General features: G+C 44.4%; 1 protein-coding gene across 1 annotated transcript in view; it reads left to right on the top strand.

The window, feature by feature from the left end:
• Positions 1–18537, top strand: part of Il1rl2 (interleukin 1 receptor like 2) — a 33608-nt gene extending 15071 nt beyond the window's left edge. Inside the window, exons 7-11 of the mRNA XM_057751470.1 lie at positions 2789–2918; positions 3817–3953; positions 9487–9630; positions 15478–15639; positions 17064–18537. Of these exons, the coding sequence (XP_057607453.1) occupies positions 2789–2918; positions 3817–3953; positions 9487–9630; positions 15478–15639; positions 17064–17482 (992 nt within the window). The 3' untranslated portion in view covers positions 17483–18537. The remainder of the gene's footprint in view (positions 1–2788; positions 2919–3816; positions 3954–9486; positions 9631–15477; positions 15640–17063) is intronic.
• Positions 18538–20219: the final 1682 nt, after the last annotated feature.

A 20219-nucleotide genomic window follows, 5' to 3' on the forward strand; every position in this document is an offset into this window, starting at 1 on the left:
AAGAAAGCAGGTTATCTATGGTGGCACATGCTCATAAGAAAGGTATAAACATGAACTTGCCTGGGCTTACTGGTCCACCCGCTGAGCTTATTCGGTTAAGTTCCAGACTAAAGACTCTGACTCAAAAAAAAAAAAAGTTCACTCCTGACCTTCACACACACACACACACACACACACACACACACACACACACACACACACATCCCCACACACGTGTGAACTTACCTGAACACATACCACCTGTATGCAAACGTACACACAAATGCACACAAGAGATGCAGGGGAATTGAAGTTTCTAAGAAGGAGAGTAAACATAATTACGCTGAAGTATCTTTGGACATCTACTTAGCTATTCTAAGAAAATTATCTAAAATGCCACAATCACTTGTACTTTTTTAAAAGATTATTCTAATATAATAAAACCTTTTTAGTTTCACTAGTTTGAAACACTAGTATAGTATCTTGATATTAACATGTTCTTTTAATGATTTCACCAGGCTGTTTTCCTCTGGGATACAGGGACTATAGAAAATTACATGTCAGCAACTATCTGTCCTATTGGGTGCTCTCAGCATCACCAATCTCTGAGGTACCAAAAACATTTTCCCAAGAATATTTATATAACTAAGTTGATATCAAGATAGATGTTAAGGCAAAAGCATTATTAGAGGCCAGTAGAAATGTAGTGATCGAATTTCAATTTTGAATCTATAAATACACAATATGATAACATTGCCTATAAAACTTGTATGTTCAGAGGAACAGTGTTCAGTAGTCAAGTACTGAACTTTTTATAGGTGTTTCAATGGATTTTTAAAACATCAGATTCATTTGTCCTCTTCTTTAGCTTTTTAACAGTTTTTTGGTTTTTTTTAAGAGTCAATGAATTTTAAATGAGGAAGAACTAGATTGGGAGACTAATAATACCTAATTAGGAGGCTAACAAATTTATACACTCTATAGCTGATACAAGGGAAGACTATAGAAGTGGAAAATCAGAAAGACTCTCACACACCATCCTTTTGGATTTTGATAAAGACACTACAGAAAAATAGATAAATTATAGTCTTAAGGGAGGGAGAGAGAGAGAGAGAGAGAAAATATGTATCCCAGACTGGCTTTGAACTCCTGATCTTCTTGTCTTTATCTCCCTGAGTAGTTCTGGGATTATAGGTATGTGCTACCATACCAGGCTGGGAAATTAAAAATATTTGGATAAATAGTGCCTGTTTATTAGATTTAATGCAGAATAAAAGGAAATTTGACCTCTCCTTCACATCATATAAGAATACTCCTGGGTGAATTGGAGACCTGAATATGATAGTCAAAACACAGGAAAACAACCTCAGGATTCTGAAGTAATAAAGGATATTTTAAAAATTGGGACAAACAAAACCTTAGTTCTAAAGGAAAAACGTATAATAAGAGGCTGTTAAAAATAAATTTCCATTTATTAAAAGACAGTATTAAAATAGAAAAAACTTTGGAGCAGAACAAAATGCCACTAGTAGGTGATCACAGACTCTCCATACTTGTAAGGAAGACAAGACCTAGCAGAGGAGGGAAATGTTCAATCAAACCATGTTCAACCAGTACCATGCACGTGACCAGTAAAATTCAGGGCGGCTGTTTGCTCATGGGTTTGCTCAATGCAGAGGAATACAAGTGTAATTCAGAGCATGAGCATCTATAATGAAACGGTCTGAACATTAATACTATTGAGTGTGCGAAACAACAGGAAGCTTACACAGTGTTGGTAGGGGTACAGCTTGAATCGACCCTCTAGGAAACAGTGCATGGCAACCTCGTGAAGTTGAGTACTGTATGCAGCCAATACTAATGTTGGAGAAGGTACATATTCTTATCATGTATCTGGATCATATGCATGTATATGCACATATATATATATGTATATATATATATATGAAATGGGTTCATGTGTGCCTCAGGAAACATACACAGGAGAGTTCCCAGAAGACTCTCCAAGCAAATATCAGAAACACATATAACGCATGTGAGCAGTAGTGATTTTAGGATAAATAAATAGGCAGAGTATGTTCCACTACATAACACACGCAGCAGAACCGATGAGATCCGAAAGTAAATGCTAAGCAACAGAAGCCAGAATCCGGCTATAAACATGCAATCTGTGTGATACAAATGAAGGAAAGGGACTGTGGGAAACTCTGCAGTTCTGGAACGACACTGTTTTCTTCATGGGAGGAAGATGATATGAACGTTAACACCCTGTTTAGCTCTACTCTGTCCATGCTTTTTTATGGTATGTGTTATACATCAATTTATACGATAAAATGTAAAATACCACAGAGAATGAAGAACTCCTCTTGGAAGGTGACGTAGGCCTTATTACACTGAAGAATACGATAAACTGAAAATTCAGGCTTACTAAATATGATTTGGGATATGTGTGGATATAGAATAAGGGAAAGAAGAGCATGGGTATAGGGGCCACATCTGTTAAAGCACGGGATCACTGGATTAGAGACTAGGAAACTAGAGTCATGTCTCATGTCTTCCTACAAGGCAAGTGTCACCTAGAGCAAGTCACACCATCTGTCTGAACGTTAAGTCTGTCATCTGTCACAAGGGAGTGCCTTCCACTTTTCTTTCCTGCCCCATTTCACAGATGCACCGTCTTGGGGGTGGAGGAATGAGTAGGAAACAACACCCTGTAGACTTTAAATTTTGTTACCTAGATCATTAGCCAGGCTGACAGCTTGGGAATCCGTAGCACTTTCACTTAGGTCTCTGAATCTGATTGCTCCAGGCTCCACCCTTGTCGTGGACTGCAATATAACAGACACAAAAGAGAACACAAACCTGCGATGCTGGAGAATCAACGGTACCCTGGTGGATGACTATTACAGCGACTCCAGACGCATCCAGGAGGGAATTGAGTAGGTACTGGTTTGGGGGCTTCTCTGAAAGCTAGCAAGGGTTACACCGTCCATATGAATATGCTGCTATCATTGCTTTTCATAAGCAGTTCTGCCGGCCTTTTCATTACTGCTCTTGCCTTTGTCTCATAATGACCATTCTGTGTTGTGTGCAGTCAGGTGTCTAGCTCTGACAAATGCAAGGTGCTTATGTTTTCAACTGAATCAGCATGGGCGACACACAAGCGCTACCAAAGAGAGACAGCATCCGTGTGTGTCAACTGCCACTCAAATTCGGCCGTCCCATTCAGTTCCATTTTGAGCTGCTGGCCATGGTGATACTTTGTGCTTTAACAAATAAAGTTTGCCTGGAGATCAGAGTGCTGAGCCAGCCACTAGTTAGCCATAGAAGCCAGGCAGTGGGGATGCACACCTTTAATCCCAGCACTCGGGAGGCAGAGGCAGGTAGATCTCTGCCAGTTTAAGACCACCTGGGCTACACAAGATTGATCCAGTCGAAAGCATAAACAGAGCCAGGTGGTGGTGGCTCGCACCTTTAATCCCAGCTCTAGGGAGGTGGAGATGGGAAGTGATATGGCTGGGCAGAGAGAAGAATATACGGCACACACATTAAGATGTAATCTGGGGAAAAAGAAGATGCCCATTGGGGCTGCACATGGGATGACAGTCAGCAGCACCGTACCTTTTTATGACTATCCAGATGAAAATAAAAATTTACAATTATAAACTCTGTATATATTGAGTCACTCCAGTAAGTATCTTAGAGTCAAATATGGCCTAGAAAGTTCTCTAGCAAAAGCAAAACAAAAAAAACCCACGCACTCTTTCTAGAAGATAAACTCCACCTTACGTTGGGTAAACTTGGCTCCCCTGTTAATGGCTGACTCTTTCTTTACAGAACCAACGTTTCTTTGAAGGATCACATTTTTTACACAGTGAACATCACATTCTTAGAAGTGAAAATGGAAGACTACGGCCTTCTTTTCATGTGCCACGCTGGAGTGTCCACAGCATATATCATGTTGAAGCTCCCAGGTAATGTCCCGTGAATCACATGCTGCCGATGGCATTGAAAATGACAGCTGGGGAAGGCTTGCTAAAGAGCAGTGATGTCATCCATTCGGTAGGTGGCAACGGGAGGCACTAAACGGAGAACCCAGGGTACCACTTAGAGAAAGATGGTGCTGTTTCTTATGGTTGTCTTGAGATAAAGCTGGGATTCTATCAGAGTGATTTTGGCTGGGCTACCTTCATTGACATTGAGATTTTATGCATCAAAATGACAGAAAATGGGGTTTTCCTTTTTTAACCAAATTGCTCAATGTTGATAATCAGTTATTTGTAATTTTCAAGTTTCATTTCATCATAATTTTTTATACAAATAAAATGTTTTTATTTATTTATTTATTTATGTATTTTTACCGCTTAACTTTGCGACCTTGTCTATAAATCTGATGTCTGAACAAGAAGGCTTCCAACTGCACAGGGCTTTTTTTTTTTCTCTTTATCATTTTCAAGGACTGAAAATCTCTTTTAGATCTTTTTCTTTTGCTTTTGTCATCTTTATACACGGACAGGATGTGCTGTGAGCACATGACCCTCTCTTATCTGCCTCTTACTCCTGCTGACAACCTAATGCCTGTCTGATCCGCCTCCTGTTTTCCTGCTATTTGGATGATTATGAGAGAGAGTGAAGCCAGACGGCAGAATGCAGGGTAAAAACAGACCTTGAGAGTAACTTGAAAGAGTGTACAAGAGACATTGTAAAATGCCGTGTGTGTGTGTGTGTGTGTGTGTGTGTGTGGCGCTATAGGTATAAGGGAGGACTTGAGTTCACTAGAATATAGTGCTGTTCAATTAATCACAAGCCGGCTGATAGTGGCACATATCTTTCATCCCAGCACTCGGGAGGCAGATGCAGGCAGACCTCTGAGTTCGAGGTCAGCCTGGTCTACAGAGTGAGTTTCAGGACACTCAGCGATACTCAGAGAAACCCTGTCTCTATAAATAAACAAACAAAATATCACATGTATCAAGGTAAAGCCCATCGGACAAGTTTCTGTAGAACTTGACCAACGTGGCTTTGTTACCACTGACTTCTGATCTTGAGGGATGGTCATCCCTTCCCTTAGAGTAGCTCCATGTAGAGACGAGTCTAAGGCAGTGTACAGTTCTGAGTGTGTGTGCTTTTTCTCTTGCTTGCATGACCTGGGGCTAGGCTCACTCTGTCCTTAGTTATGCTAAGTGTGACTGGATTTGCAGCACCTCCTTCCTTGCCTTGGTCTCTTGGCCTCACAGCTGGGTTGGATGGGAGGAACATTGGGTTCATCTGGGTCCGCTGTCTGCTTGTCCTTTGCTGGCTTTCAGTTTTGATCACCTTCCTGCCAGTTAGTCTTCTATACCAATCATTCTCTCTGGAGGTTCTGGAAGCCCTGTGGGTGCGCCTTTTAGTTCTGTATCTCCATTTCAGACAACCTTCTGTTAGCCACGGTTTCAACCATCACCCTAAGACAGATGCATATTCAGCTGTGTTCTCTCTTGCTTCATGGCAACTTTGCCTTTCCTTCCATGTTCTAGTTAAAACTCTATTTAATCTCTTAAACCTTGTTTTCTTACCTTTGCTAAACACCCCCCCCCATATTTTTCATATACTTTATACTCAAATTCTTATGTCATCTTGGTCCTTTCATTTCTTTATCTCATGACAATGACTGACACACTTGCCCAGTATTGAGTCTCCCTCAGGTCTGCCTGCAACTTCTAGCCCACCTATCCACTCTACTTGCTAGCTAGAAGGTGGGGCGCTTCGCACCCAGGACTTAGGCATACGTTTCTGTGTTTAATCCTGGCTTTAGCATTGGGCATCTGCATGGCCACCTAGTGTCTGAGTTTGCCTACCTGTACCTTGAGAACGATGATAGCCCCTTGCACACTAGGTGGGGAAAAAGTCTTGAGAACAAACGGGGATTTTCATCTTTATTGTCAAACGTAATAGACACAGAAAATGTATGTACCACATAACAGTTGAACTGCAAATTAAATGCAAGCAAAGCTACCATCTCTGCCTTAGGGACAACAGATGAACAGTGTGGGATGGAAAGGCCCCACGCCCTTCCTGGCCAGCTTCTCTTTCTCCAACTTGTAGGAAAGTCATTTCTTTTCTTTGTGATGTTTGTTGATCTTCCTCAAAATAGTCATTTTTGTCTTCTTAGGGGCTTTATGAGTATTAGATGATATTATTTCTTCTCTGACGTGATCCTTTTTTTAGGTGCCTGGGATATGTTGGGTCATTGATAATGTAGCAAGTAGCTGTGTTTTCACCTGAGTTCTACTCAACAGTCAAGGTCACCTTTCATCAGTTATGTAATAAATATGTGGTTATTTGGATGGTTTCCAGACTGGGACAATGAACAAGTAATGGCACTCTGCAAGTTCCTTTGTGTGTACTCTGATCCCCATGACTTATGATGTATTTTTGAGAGTAGAATTGATAAATGGCCCTCTATCATTAGCTTTACTATATAATGCCCTATCATCCCACATGGTGACCGTGCCGTTCATACTCACAGAGTACTGTATGAGGGATCAGATGAAATAATTTTACAAAGCAAACACGGAGCCCGACATTCAGTGAGGTCTAAGACATTGGGTTACTGTCATTGGTACTATTAAGGTCTGGGCTATTATTCTATGCTATTTGCATGATTGTATCAGTTTTCCAACTGATAACCTTGCCTGGAGAACTTTCTCTGGTCTAATATAAGTTACTTCTCCAAGGATGACTGAAACCTCACCATCCTCTGACTAGATATCAGTGAGAGTTGTTTCCCCCGGAGATAGAACAGATACTTTGGCTTGACATTCATGGCCTTGGAGTTCCACCTTCTCCCATGCACTTCTTGTCCATATCCGTGGTCTGGCCTGCAGCGCACAGTTAGACCAGAGCAAAGATCCACCTGCAAAGGCCCCCTATTTTGACGAAGGAGCCTGTTTTAATAATCCAGTGAGAATATGGTTTCTCAGCCAAGGAACAGAGAAGAACCTGAAGACATTCCAGTAATTTCTGGCAGAAAAAGAGCCTGGTTTAGTTAGGCCAGAGTGTGTGACCCCATCGAAAAGCCCACCTTTGGGAATCCACAGCACCTAACATGGTTTCAGTTCCAATTTAACTTAACATGTAAGTTTGACGGCACCGTTTGGTTACCTAGCCCCAGGACGGTCAATACAGACTCTATTCGTACTGACTAACTGGAAGCACTATGCTGGGAAGGGTTTTGAGGCCAAGTCCAGGCTCAGGGGGACCGATGTTGTTACCAGCTAGCACCTGTTAGTCTTGTGGGAGTAGGAGGGATTATTTGCTACGTTAGTTTGGACCACTACTTAGGAAAGTCTTGCTAAACTTCTCTTGGTTTCTCCAAGTGCTCACTCCACAGCCCACACGCAGAGTGGTTTGGGTTGGACGTGATCCCTTGTTCTGCCTGCCTTGAGTTCTTAGGAACCTCACCCTCTTGAATCTAAACTCCTTGGTTTATTTGGTTGCAGCTTCTTCATTTGACTTCCTCATTTTTTAAATAAATTTTTTTCTGAAGACACTTCCAGATTTGGATCTTACTTGGTTCCTCTGAAGCAAGATCACTAGAAAGTTGTCTTTTTTTTTCCCTTTCCTTCCGTGTCTTTTAATCATTTATCCTGCAACTCTCATCTTATCAGAAGGCTGCTGATGGCAGTTACATGGACTCAAATAGCAAATCATTCTTGCTTTTCAGATTTTATTTGTATCTATGTTTTGATCGTATGCATGTATATATGTGCACTGCATATATGCTCTAGTGCCCCTGGGAGTCAGAAGAGGGCATCAGATCTCCCTGAATGTGAGTTACAGGGAGTTGTGAGCTGCCATGTGGGTGCTGGGAATTGAACCCAGGTCCTTTGAAAGAGCACCTAGTGCACTTAACCACTGAGCCATCTCTCCAGCCCAGACAAGTCACATTTTTAGTAAGGGCACTGGTATATCAGCAGTGGGGTTTCCATTTGTTTCTACTTCAGAGCCCCTACACATTTGAGCTTCTTCACTAAGAAGACAATTCCAACATCATCATCTTTGAGTACATCTACAGGGCACAGCAGGGCCATGCTACTCAGCACTAGGAATGGTGAGCTGGAGAGTCTCAGGCCACATTCTCATTGCCAAGAGTTCTTGACTCCCCAAAGTCCTGTGGGCTTAGTCACGGGATAGTCATATCATGAATTGTGAATCCAAGATCTCCGTCATCGACTTTGACTCTCCCAGATCAGATCCTCCCAAAGGGGAGATGGTGTTACTCACTGAACTGCGATAAGAGCTGGCAAAGATACGAGAAGATGGGCAGGAGGGGAGATTCCATCTCAGAGTCAGCAGGCGAATGACAAGGTTCTAACGAGGGGGTGGGACCAGAATGGGCAGCAGCCTGCGTGCAGAGCAGTCTTTACTGGCGGCACCAGGTCTCACTCAGTGGACTGTTTTGGGGAGAGGGTGGTACCTCGTGTGTTTTTTTAAGTCATTGTACTTGAGTGTGCTATTAGATCTACAGACACGTGAAAACATGCAGGAAGTCTTGGGCCTTGAGATGTTTACTATGTGTGTGTTTCCTGGGGGAGGATTTGATGAGCCCCGTCATGAAGATTTTGTCAACTCAAAGTGTTTGTTCTAGGAGATCCAAAGAAAGGTATCTCCTCCTAACACATCCCCCTACCCCACTCCATACCCATCAACCCCCTCCTTGGGTGTGTGGACAATTGGAATGTGCTAATGCAGGAAGTGGTTGGAGAGGTGGCTTCCCTTACTTTATTCCTTCATTCCAAGGCAGCCCCGTTGGGGTTGTGGCAAGGTGGGGTGCTGCATGGTTCCTCTTCTTGGTGTCCGGAGCTGTTCTGGAAGTAACCCGGACTTCCCTTTTGGAGTGACTGGTTCTTCACCAGCTGTCTGCCCGCTTGCCTGTTGTTGGAAATGCTCTGTAGCATGCTCCCATGGCAGAACCCGCAATGGGTACTACATCAGAGCCTCTCGACAGACACCAACACTGATTTTAGGAGCCCTGGGAGGCGCGGCGTGAGGGGCGCGGCGTGAGGCCTGTCTCACTGCTGGTCTGGTGTAGCCAGCAGAGTTGGTTTCTGGGTAGACGGGTCAATTTTTTTTTTTTTTCACCAGGAGTCCCTCTGCTTAATGCTGAGGATCTGGAGAAGCAGAATGGTAGAACTGTAATCCAGAATCTCCCGGGGAAACCCCGGGGGACATTCCAGATATGGTCAGATTGTACCCTGCATAGGCACCTGGGCCCATGTGCTCTGAGACAGTTCCCTATGCGTCTGGAGTCCTGTTGCTCCTGTGTCCATACCTAAGACTTCCTGGTTTTTAGAGAGTTCATTTGTTCCCAGACTCCACAGTCCACACTGAAATCACCCAACTCCCACACTCAGACATGGAAACTCGGAGACGCATGCACCCAGTGTCCTCATGTTTCCCACCTGGCTTTGGCGTAGAGGATAGCACTAACCTCCTGCCACTGGCTTTTCCTTGTCGTGTTTGCAGCTCCAGACTTCCGGGCTTACCTCATAGGCGGGCTCATGGCGTTCCTGCTTTTGGTCGTGTCTCTCCTGTGCGTGTACAACAGTTTTAAGATTGACATCGTGCTTTGGTATAGAAGCGCCTTCTACGCTGCCCAACCCCCAGAGGGTGAGTATGTGTGGTCTTTGAGAAAATATAATGCCTCCAAATCGCTGCCCGTTCCTCTGTGTCGCCCCCTTAAACGCTTTTCTCATGTTGTTTGAAGTGAGTCTGTCTTCTGTCTGTAAAGTTTAACGTGCAGCGTCTCAGGGGAACGTAGTGCGCTTCAGAGAAATGGTTTGTGCCTGATGATCAGCCGCCTTTGCAGACAAGCGAGGAGGTGGGTAGGGCCCTGGAAACAGCCGCCAGGAAGCCGCAGCCGCTAGGAAGCGGCAGCAAGTGGCAGTGGACCATGCTGGTCCTTGATGTACAGGTGTGAGAAAGGGTCCCATTTTCTGGGCCTGTGAAGTAAGGAAATGTTTGCAAGGAACAAAGGCTGTCTAACAGATGTGCGTTGCACCCCCAAAGCTCAGGAGGAGATAGGGTAAGAAGGTGTGTGTGTGGGGGGGGGGGGGCGAGCTCTCTCTAAATCCTGTACCTGAAGTAATTTACATCTCTGGGTGAGATTAGAAAGTTATTTTCTTCTTTCTTTCAGCCACAGAAGGAGGGTCACAGAGAGAAAAGGAGGGAGGAGGGGGGGGAGGGAATAAAGGGAAAGAAAACACCTGTCTCTAGCCTTGCTGAAGGAATCATCAGCCTGGGGCTGAAAACAGCTCTCAGCAGGAGCCTGAGGCACAGGCCCTTCATTGCTCCTTCCTGGGGCTAAATACTGTCTTTCCTTGTTCTGCCCTGCCAGGAGTGGTGTCTGTGTCTTGCCACCATTTTTTTTTTTTTTTGACACAGAAATGTCTTCCTGTGTCCCAGAGCTGACTTTCTCTCCATTCTATTTGTAAGAAAATGTACAGATTATTATTATTATTGCCTCAGAATGAACGTGATCTACTAGGGCCCTGTAAAATACAAACCAGTCTGTGTTGATGTCCGCTATTTGCCTATACACATTAATAAAAATGAAAAAGAAACCTACACAAGCACGGAGATGAACAAATGTAGACCTTTCCAGGCTAGGCATTTTTCTTGAACAGGAGCAAGAGTGGGGGAACTCAGAACCTAAACACATTCATGAGTGGAGAATCGATGAAAAATACCATTTATTCTCAGCAGCTGCTCATGAATAAAAGCTGCCCCACAAGTTATGGTCTACATGTCTGATAAAACACAGATGCCATAATTCAAACTGTATTTGATTAAGTGTCAGGATTCAAAATTGGTAATGCAGAGCCTGGTGGTGATGATGAGATGTGGCCATGGTCATTGCCTGGCCAGCCCAATCCAACTTGAGGAGCTCCAGGCCCTGTGGAGCTTTAGGCTAAGCATGGTTAGTTAGCAAAGAAGCCCTCTTGACTCTGCCCTCGCCACTGTCCCTCTGCCCTGTGAGGAGAGGGCTCAGCACCACACCGCCTTCTTCTTCCGACACAGATAGGAGTGACTTGCCTTCTGGGTTTACTCAGAGAGTCTGACATTATTCCATGTGGTCTTTCTGGAACCTCCGGCCCCTCTGGCCCCTTAGCATTTGTGCCTCTGACTCACGGCAACTCCCAGGAGTGTGACTACTGCCTTGACTTATGGAGTGCAGATAGCATGGTAGAGCTGCCTGCTAGAGACATTGAGTTTGTCAGAGGGAAGAATGACTCACGACAGCAGAGCAGGGGAGCCCAACAAATGACACATCAGGACCTCACCCTCCCCGAGATCAGCACAGCCCAGACTGCACAGCCAGGGGGTGGCGGCTTTGGATCCTGGAGCTGATAGCCAGCCAGGGGATCTTAAGGTTTTCTTTGCTGTTATTTTTAAATTCTAAAGTGTTTGCTTCAATATCCTCGTATCTCCATCTGTTTAAACTACTGTGTATTAGAACTTTGAACAAGGGCTCTAAAAGGAGCCAACGATGAGCCTCTGAGGTTGATCCTGAATCCTGCTCAGAGCTTTGACTCTCTTGAGAGAATTTTCTGGAACATATTCAGTATAGGAAATATGGATGTAAAAGAGATAGAAATTGTCCTTCTTGGCAAAGTTTACTGGAACCGGTTAGTCAGGCTTTGCCGTGAGTAGGTCAAGGTAATTGACCTACAATTTACACCGTGACAGCTGTCCACAGACCTGACAGAAGACAGGGAGCTCTGCCTTTCTATGCTGTCGTGGGCGCTTTCAGAACTGGCCTGTTAGGTGTGCCAGTATCTGCAAGACGAGAAAGGTCAGTGACAGGTCGTTTGACGACTATGCCTGCTTTGGTTCCATCCAGACCGATGGGCAGTGTGCACACAGAACGGAGCAATTAAAACCAACCCAGCAGGTGCACAAGAAAGCCAAGGGCAGAAAGACAAGTGAAGCAAGCTGCAGAGTTGAGGAGAGGTTTTGGGCTCTAACGGTGAATCTGCTTTCGTACCTAAAGCCAAGTCAGCTAATTCTGGCTTTTCCCACAAATGTTTCTGTGGTTCATGAAATAAGATAGATCATTCTGGGACTCGTTTCCAAAGATGGCTTCCTGGAGAGTCCTTATTTACAGTCGCTAGCGTAGTGTAAGGAACCTGGCTTTCCGTATTCCCAAAGTAAATATGATTACGTGTTTTATGTGGCTTTTCTTCTAGGTCCTCTATACATGCCGGGAGTAGAAACACCAGTCAGTCCTGAGGCTACTCGGTAGAGAACCTTACATAGAGTATCTTTTAAAATTCGAGTTTCATCCATCAACCCTGCTCGATTTTATCACTGTTCTGAGTTTGTCAGGCATAAAATTTGGCAATGTTGAATTGAGAGAACAGAACTGAGGAAACATTAGGTAATTTTTAACAGTGATCAACCTATAAAGATGATCTTGTTTGGGCTTTACAAACGGCCCATAGAGGCTGTACAAATGTTTTACCTGAAGGAATGATGAAATAGCCTCAGAAAATACAAGAGCTTGGTCAGGACAGAAATATATTGCCACCCCCTGCTCTCGAGAGAGGTTGGGAACAGCAACTAGTACAATGGAGTCTCCCCAGAACAGCCACCTGAAATTCTAGAAAATTCTGGGAGGTAGCCTGCAGGATCATCTGCTGCTCTCTGTCTCTTGCTTCCTCCTGCATTGCGGCTCCTGTGACTATGGTTGGGAGACAAGTCACCTTGGAACTTCACTGTGCACAACGGCCATCCCTCGTGCTTGTGTGTGTTGTGGGCTGTGCAGATGTTCGCAGGGGGGTCTGAGGCCTTAGCTGGATGACTTACAGCCACCCTTTCCTCAGGGCCTTCCCACAAGGGCATCTCTTGTCAGTGTCTCACAGAGGTGGGCTTCCCTGAAGTACAATGTTGGCTTTCTGGAGACAGGCCAAAGCCTTGTTTGCTTGTGTTTTCTGGAGCTGAGGGGTTTTGTTTTTGTTTTTTGGTGTCAGGTCCATTGTACACAGCTTCGGGAAACCACCCAGTTTTAAAGGAGTGGAATTACACATTACTTCCTTGTGCGAGATGGCACACTTCTGAAAAACAAAACCAAACAACAAAACAAAACAAAACAGAAGTGTTTCTGTCATTTGCGATGGAGCTGGATAGGGCGAGGCATGGAGAAATCTGTCCTCAGTTTTCTGATTCAGAGTCTTATTTGGCTACATCAGGGGAAATGAGCAGCTTGGGCCTAGAAAATTCTGTGCACCTTTGAGAAATCATGCAGCCATGTTGATCCAGCTTCCTGCTCGTAATTGTAGGATTCAAGTGTATCTCTCAGAGCTAGCCAGGAAGTGCCTGATGTTACTATCTGATCCTGTCTTTTAAACATCAGAGGATGTTTGTAGAAATGTACATAGGGGCTGTAGAGATGGCTCAGTGATCAACAGTAGTGACGTCTCTTCCAGAAGGCCCTGGTTTGATTCCCTGAACCCACACTCAAGGGGACAACTGTCTATTATTTTTAGTTTCAGGGGTCTGATACCCTCTTCTGGCCTCCTTGGGCACTGCATGCATGTATCAAACAGGTCAACTTCATGTCCTCACACATGAAATAAAATAATAATAGTTATTAGAAATCGGAGGGTTGTAACAAAACAACCCAGATGTGGATTACAGGTAGGTCTCTGAGGGTGGTGAAAGCCCAGTACATGTGGGGAACAAGTCTGTAAATCTTACCTTTGCTCCAGATCTTGGTCTGAGGGTTAATGATACAGCTAGCTCACGGGTTAAGCATGTTCACCACCCTGGGTTTGGTTTCCAGCATGCTTAGGAAAAAAAGACATGATAATTGGGGGCTTGCTTTGTTTTGGGTTTTCAAAACACATGAGACTTTGTGCCACCAGATCTCTCTCCATCTGTTCCGAGTATGGCAAGCTGGAGACCAAGGAGAACCTATGTCCTCTGATGCCTTGTTTCCAAAGAGAACAGGATTCTGCCACAAGAGAAAACATCTGGCCAATACAGTTCCTTTTGTTTGCTATTTAAGGGAAGCCAGTGGAAGGAGAATGAGAAACTATGAGATGCCAGGGGCTGTGCCAGGGCTAGGGGTGATAAATTTGGGTACCAATGTGGGAACTGCATTTTCCAAGGAGGATACTTCCTGCTATATGTACATGGGGCATCAAGGAGCCAACAGCTCCCAAGGGATGCAAGTCTAAACCCGTCTAAATCCTTACATGGGAAGGTTTGGTTCCTTCTTAAACAGACAAGAAATAAGAACGTCTAAGATCTCTGTTTTTCTCTTTATTCTTTTTTTCCACCCTCAAACAAACAACACCCAAACCTTGAACTTTGGCAAGTCATATATTTAGCATTATATTTTATACAGAAAAAGTTATCTGTTTCCTGCAGTTATCTGGTGACCTTGAGAATGTCATAGGAGCCTTGACTGTGTTGGGTTTGTCTCCAAACACAAATCATTCCCCTAGCACCTGCCTATGACCCCGAAGCTGAATCTGCTTAGCCCTGACTTTGGTTCCCATTGTCGAGTTCCCTGAAGATGTTTGGTTAGTACTGATGGAGGTCTCCACTGTAAAAGACCCCAATAGCTCTCTCTACAGCAGCCTCCTTGCATGGCAGTGGTCAGGGAAGCGGAAACATCTGTGCTGACTTGCTTCTCTCTCACACATCTGTGCTGGATTCTTGCTAATCTTCTGCTCTTAGATCCTCATTCCCCACCCCGCCCCTATCTCTCCCCACTGTTTCACACCCAGCAGCTGTTCTATACCCTCTATGAGTATTGTCTGTCAAGAATTCCAGTCAATGAGAATTGTTTTTTGTGTGTTCCTTTTGCTGTTGTCAACTTAAATGTCATAAACCATTTTATCTTGTTTGTGAGGGGTGCGCAGAGTCAAGTGGTGTGTCTTGTTCACATTTACCCTGGTGAGCATAGTGATGGGTCCCATAGCTGCCCAGGAAACCCTTGTCCACGATGGACATGTTGGCCACATGTGCTGTAGTGATGGACTCCTCGGTGATACAGGGCACATTTGGAGTATGCTGAGACTTCTTCTGTCTATGATGAATTTTCTGGTGTGCTCAGTTAGGCGGGACCCAACCCATTTGGCTTGGGATCATCAGTACAGGTCTCCATTGCCCATATCTGCAATTAATGAGTCCCAGACTCTGAGGTCTCATTTTCAGCCCCACCACAAGCAGTGGGAGAGTTAGGATACAATTAGTAATTTCAGAAATGTGCCGCCTGTTTGGTCTAGATTTTATTCCCCTAAAGTGAGGATGAGACAGGTCTCTCATGGGTCAGTTGTAAGAACGCAGTATGGTAGCATGGAATGCCAAGTCATGGCATGTCAGTGGGCCACATAGAGGCCATTGAACCCTGGCTGAAGTGTATCACAGTAGTGACGTAGGTTTCACTTTGCTTACTTGAGAGATCTGCTACAGTCATTCCGTGAGCTTACTTCTTTTTCCTTTCAGATGGGAAGCTGTATGATGCCTATGTCTTATACCCCAAGTGCCCAACAGCGAGCCAGGGCCACGATGTGGACACAATGGCATTGAGGATCCTGCCTGAGGTGCTGGAGAAGCAGTGTGGATATAAGCTATTTATATTCGGCAGGGATGAATTCCCTGGACAAGGTATGTTTTCACGGAGGCATTAGACAACAAATGACAAAAATAAGAGGCCACACTTGTGATCCCAACACTGGGGGGGCTGAGCCAGGATGAATGGGAATACAAGGCCAGTTAGGGTTGTATGTAGAGACCTTATCTCAAACAAGAACAAAAAAAAAGAAACTTCTTTCCTTTCCCATTCCTTCCTCTCCCTACCTCTCTTTCATGTTACAAATGTCCCTTGAACACATGGGGCTTTCAAAAGTCTATGTACAGAGCTTTCTAGTCCCACTACCCCTTACATTCAGAAGTCAGGCCTTTGCTTTATTAGGTGTAGTGCTAAACAGAATGTTAGGGAATCCTGGTTTCAGTCATATGAGTCTCTTTGGCCCAGAGATACAGTTCACCCAGTCATAGGAACAAGCAGCAGTCTTGGTCAAAACTGGAAAAGTCACATGGTCATTCACTTTGCTGTCACTGAGAATAACTGTGGTCTAGTTTCTCATCAGTCTGAATATGCAAATACTGTGATGTTTAAAGTTGATTTTTGCACCAGACCTTTTCTTTTGGGCCTCCAACCAGCTCCCAAATCATGACACGGAGACTTCTTATTAGTTATGAATGCTCGACTTTATCTTATGCTTATCCCATTAGCTCTTATAACTTAACCTGTTTCTCTTTATCTACATTTTGCCTCAGGGCTTTTTTTTAACCTTCCTTTCTTTCCTTCTGTATGTCTTACTTTCTGGCAGTTTCCTTACCATTGGTCCTGCTGTTTCCATGTCTCCTGACTGCTGCCTGGCTTCTGACCTCAGGCTTGTCCCTCTCTCTCTCCCTTTCTCTTCTTCTCTTTGCTCCTCCTATTTACTCTCTTTGTCTGCCAGCCCCTTTTATTCCTCTTATGCCTAGCTATTGGTTGTTCAGATTTTTATTTAACTAATCGGGTGCCTTAGGCAGGCAAGGTAAAAATACAACACATCTGTGCACTGTTAAACAAATGAAATATAAACAAATGTAACACGTCTTTACATTGTTAAACAAACACAGCAAAAACAAATGTAGCACATTTTTATACAGTTAAAGTAATATTCTGTAGCATAAACAATGTAACACATTTTCACCTAGTTAAAATAACATTCCACAGTAAATTTTATACACCATAAGTTATGCCATCTTTCCCCCTGATTAAGATATTTTCCTGTTGCTGCAATAAAACATCTCGCTAGATAGTCTTGGGGCAAGAGACATATCAACAGATAACAGAATAAAATGTAACCACCAAATGAAACCCTGCCAAGAACAGTTGGTAAAGAAAGTTAATCCACCTGTGCCTCAGTCTTGCCTACTTGAAAGTCTCCTTTCCCTGTGCCCATTTCTCCTATTTCCAGTAGCGTTATAGCCTTGCTGTTTTCTTGCATGGTTTTCTGAATCTTTCTTCTCCATTCCAGCTGTGGCCAACGTCATTGATGAAAACATTAAACTGTGTAGGAGACTGATTGTGCTTGTGGCTCCAGAATCTTCCAGCTTCGGCTTTCTAAAGGGCATGTCAGAAGAACAAATTGCCATCTACAACGCCCTTATCCAGGATGGCATGAAGGTCATCCTGATCGAATTGGGGAAGATCAAGGACTACAGTACCATGCCTGAGTCCATTCAGTACATCCGACAGAAGCATGGGGCCATCCGGTGGCATGGGGACTTTACAGAGCGGCCACAGTGTGCCAAGACCAAGTTCTGGAAGAAAGTAAGATACCATATGCCATGCAGAAGGTATCCACCATCTTCCTCAGTCCAGCTGCTGAGGCACACGCCCTGCAACTTCACAGCAGGCAAATGGGATGCTGCCACAGGGCTCATAAGTCCCTGACTGAGAGTAGTTGGTGTGTGTTGGATCACAGTGACATCCTCTTTGGGTTGTCTACCCATGCAGCTTGCTCTTTTATGTTGTGAGTGACCTTGTTCTTGTTCTTGTTGTTGTTTGATGCTTTTAATTAGACCAGTTTCTTTAGTACTCCTGTTTGCACTACAGCTCCTGAACACCCATATAAGCTCATGGAACTCAGCCTCCATGCCTGTGGGATACAGTGGATGGTCAGGATGACAGAGCAGGTGGCAAGGATGTTTGGTCCATGTTTGGGATGGGAGACTGAGCAGTCTGAGGATGCCAAGTGGGCAGCAAAGACGGTAGCACAATATCTATGCTTGTCCAGTATCTAGTAGGCTTTGGGCCTCCGGCAGTATAGATTGCATCTGAATTTCCTTCTCTCTCCCACTGCAGTTAGATAACAATGCAGTTAGCACGATGCCCACAGGAACCACTTAAATGTCACCCGGACCAAAGGACTCCAAACTTTGAAAGATAATCTGTCAAAATGAATTAAGAAAAAAATCTTCCACTTTTAAAAGATGCTTTGTCTGCCAGAAATCTGCATAATATTTGAGAGATACAAATTGCAGCTCTGAGGTGATGTGGTTCTAACCCCAGTAAATCTATGTGAGCTTTGGGTTAGTGAGTGCACCCTTTATCACGGGGCAGCGTATGAATGCATAGTTCATCCAGCGTTTTGATGCCAAACAGAGCTGTCAACCATGGCTACTATTCCCCAAGGCCCAGCTGGGAAAAATCAACTCCAGTCCAACTCTACCAAGCTGTGGTTAACACACGTGCTACTGCTTGGGGAATCATGATCAAATGTCTATTTACCTCAGATAGGTAGGGCGCTGGACACAAATCATGAAAACAATTCCACAGAAGTCTAGATTAATGGAGCAGTCATTTTCTTGGGGTTTCTTGAAGGACTGAGGGTGAGGAGTGAGTTCCAAGAGCATGGGCGACTTGAAGACAACTACATATCGAAAAAGCCCACCGAGCGTGGAGCGTGGTAAGAACATAAGATAGCAGAATCCCCAGAGCTCTGTGAAGCGTTCATAACAGCCACCGTTTCTCTCCTAGTAGCTCTTTCTGCTTCTATAGCCACAAAGCACAGGCTTGTGACTCTTTCTGGCATTCCTGAGGACTGAGGAACCTACCCAGAAGGGAAGTTACAGAAGTTTGGAGGGGATAACTGCATAAACACTAGGGATTAATAAGTGAGCCTTACTAAGGCGGGGGGTGGGGGGGAGGGAGTGGGAGGGTCTGCCAGGCCATAGGCAGGATGGAAGGGCCTGGGAGGAGAGGGAGCAGGAGAGAGAGCTGGGAGAGTGGAAGGCTTCATGTGAAGTCCAGCTTTCTGCTTGAGAATTCATCAAGGCAGGCTGGCATTGTGGCAACCATATCTTTACTTGAGGCTTGAACCTGGACCTCACTTTAATATTTTTTATTAAAAAAAATTAACTATGGTAAGATATAACACTAGTCATTTTTAAGTCGAATTGGTATGCAAGGCCATTGAGTATTTTCATGTTGACGCGACCATCATCACCATCCTCTGAAACCTTTTCATCCCAGCAGACAGAAACTCTTTCTCAGTGAATGACTTCTCTCTATTCCCGTCCTCCCTGGCCCCTGGAAATCACCATTCCACCTCCCATCCCTGTGAATCTGACTATTCTAGGAACTTCCAATAAGAGACCTCATTTGGTATTTCTCATTTTGTGGCTGACTTCTTCCATGTACCACAGTATCCTCAGGTGCCCTCAAGGCTCGTCCGTGAGCTCCACCTTTCGTTTCATCATCACCACTACTCTGTCTCTTCTTTTTCTTCCTCTCTACACTGTTTTTTTCCCTTCCTCAAAGGAGCACGGCTTCTGAATGCCCTGGAGTGATGAGCTCATCAAGGCTCTCTCAAGGCACCTGCCTGTGGCATTTTGCTTTTCAGTTTATCTTTGCACCATGGGAATCTAACTCCCTATAGAGGATTCACCGGTTCAAGTACAGTCAGGTATTTGTTTCTTCCAAGGGATGTCCCTGACTGGTTCTTCATTCTGTCTTCCTCACCCTCCATGGGTCTGTGCTTCTGGTTGGTTCCTGGAAATTGCCAGCAATACTGGCGGAACCCAGGGACGGTGCTGACTAACGGGGCAGCCATTTCTTGTGTGGAGCCCAGGACACAGTGCCTGCCTAGTGGGTTCCAGGCACACCAGGTGGTGACATCTGCCAGTATGATTTCCAAGCAGGACGATCTGCATTTTTAGGTGAGTGATCAACCACCGGTCCTTTGATGAGGACATGGGGGACGTCAAGATTTGAACTCTTACTTCCTTGGTTATCTCCCTCTGAAAGATTCAGGGGGACAGTGGCTGAGGCCGTGTCAGGATCAGGGCAACATTGTCCTCTGTCTTCTCTTTGAGGCTCCTTAACACACCCTTCCTTGCCCACAAATTTTAGGAAACATGTTTTCTAGAGGCCATTTGTTTATTTCATTATTCTGGCTATGTTTATGGGACATTAGTTAAGGTTGTCATTAAAACAAAACAGACAGACAGACAAACCCAACCAGCTCATCAGAAGAAAATGTCTTCTGAAAATCCCTGATTTCTGTGAGGCCAACTGTGCTGAAATTTTTAACCTGAATTTTCTTTTTTTCAGTCATGAAGCTTTCCTCTCGCCTACATGTCCTAATTTTCCTTTTGCTTAAAATTAAAAAAGATGTATTATGAATGCT

The sequence above is a fragment of the Chionomys nivalis genome, chromosome 19 (assembly GCF_950005125.1).
Source record: "Chionomys nivalis chromosome 19, mChiNiv1.1, whole genome shotgun sequence".
In the NCBI taxonomy this organism is placed as follows: Eukaryota; Metazoa; Chordata; class Mammalia; order Rodentia; family Cricetidae; genus Chionomys; species Chionomys nivalis.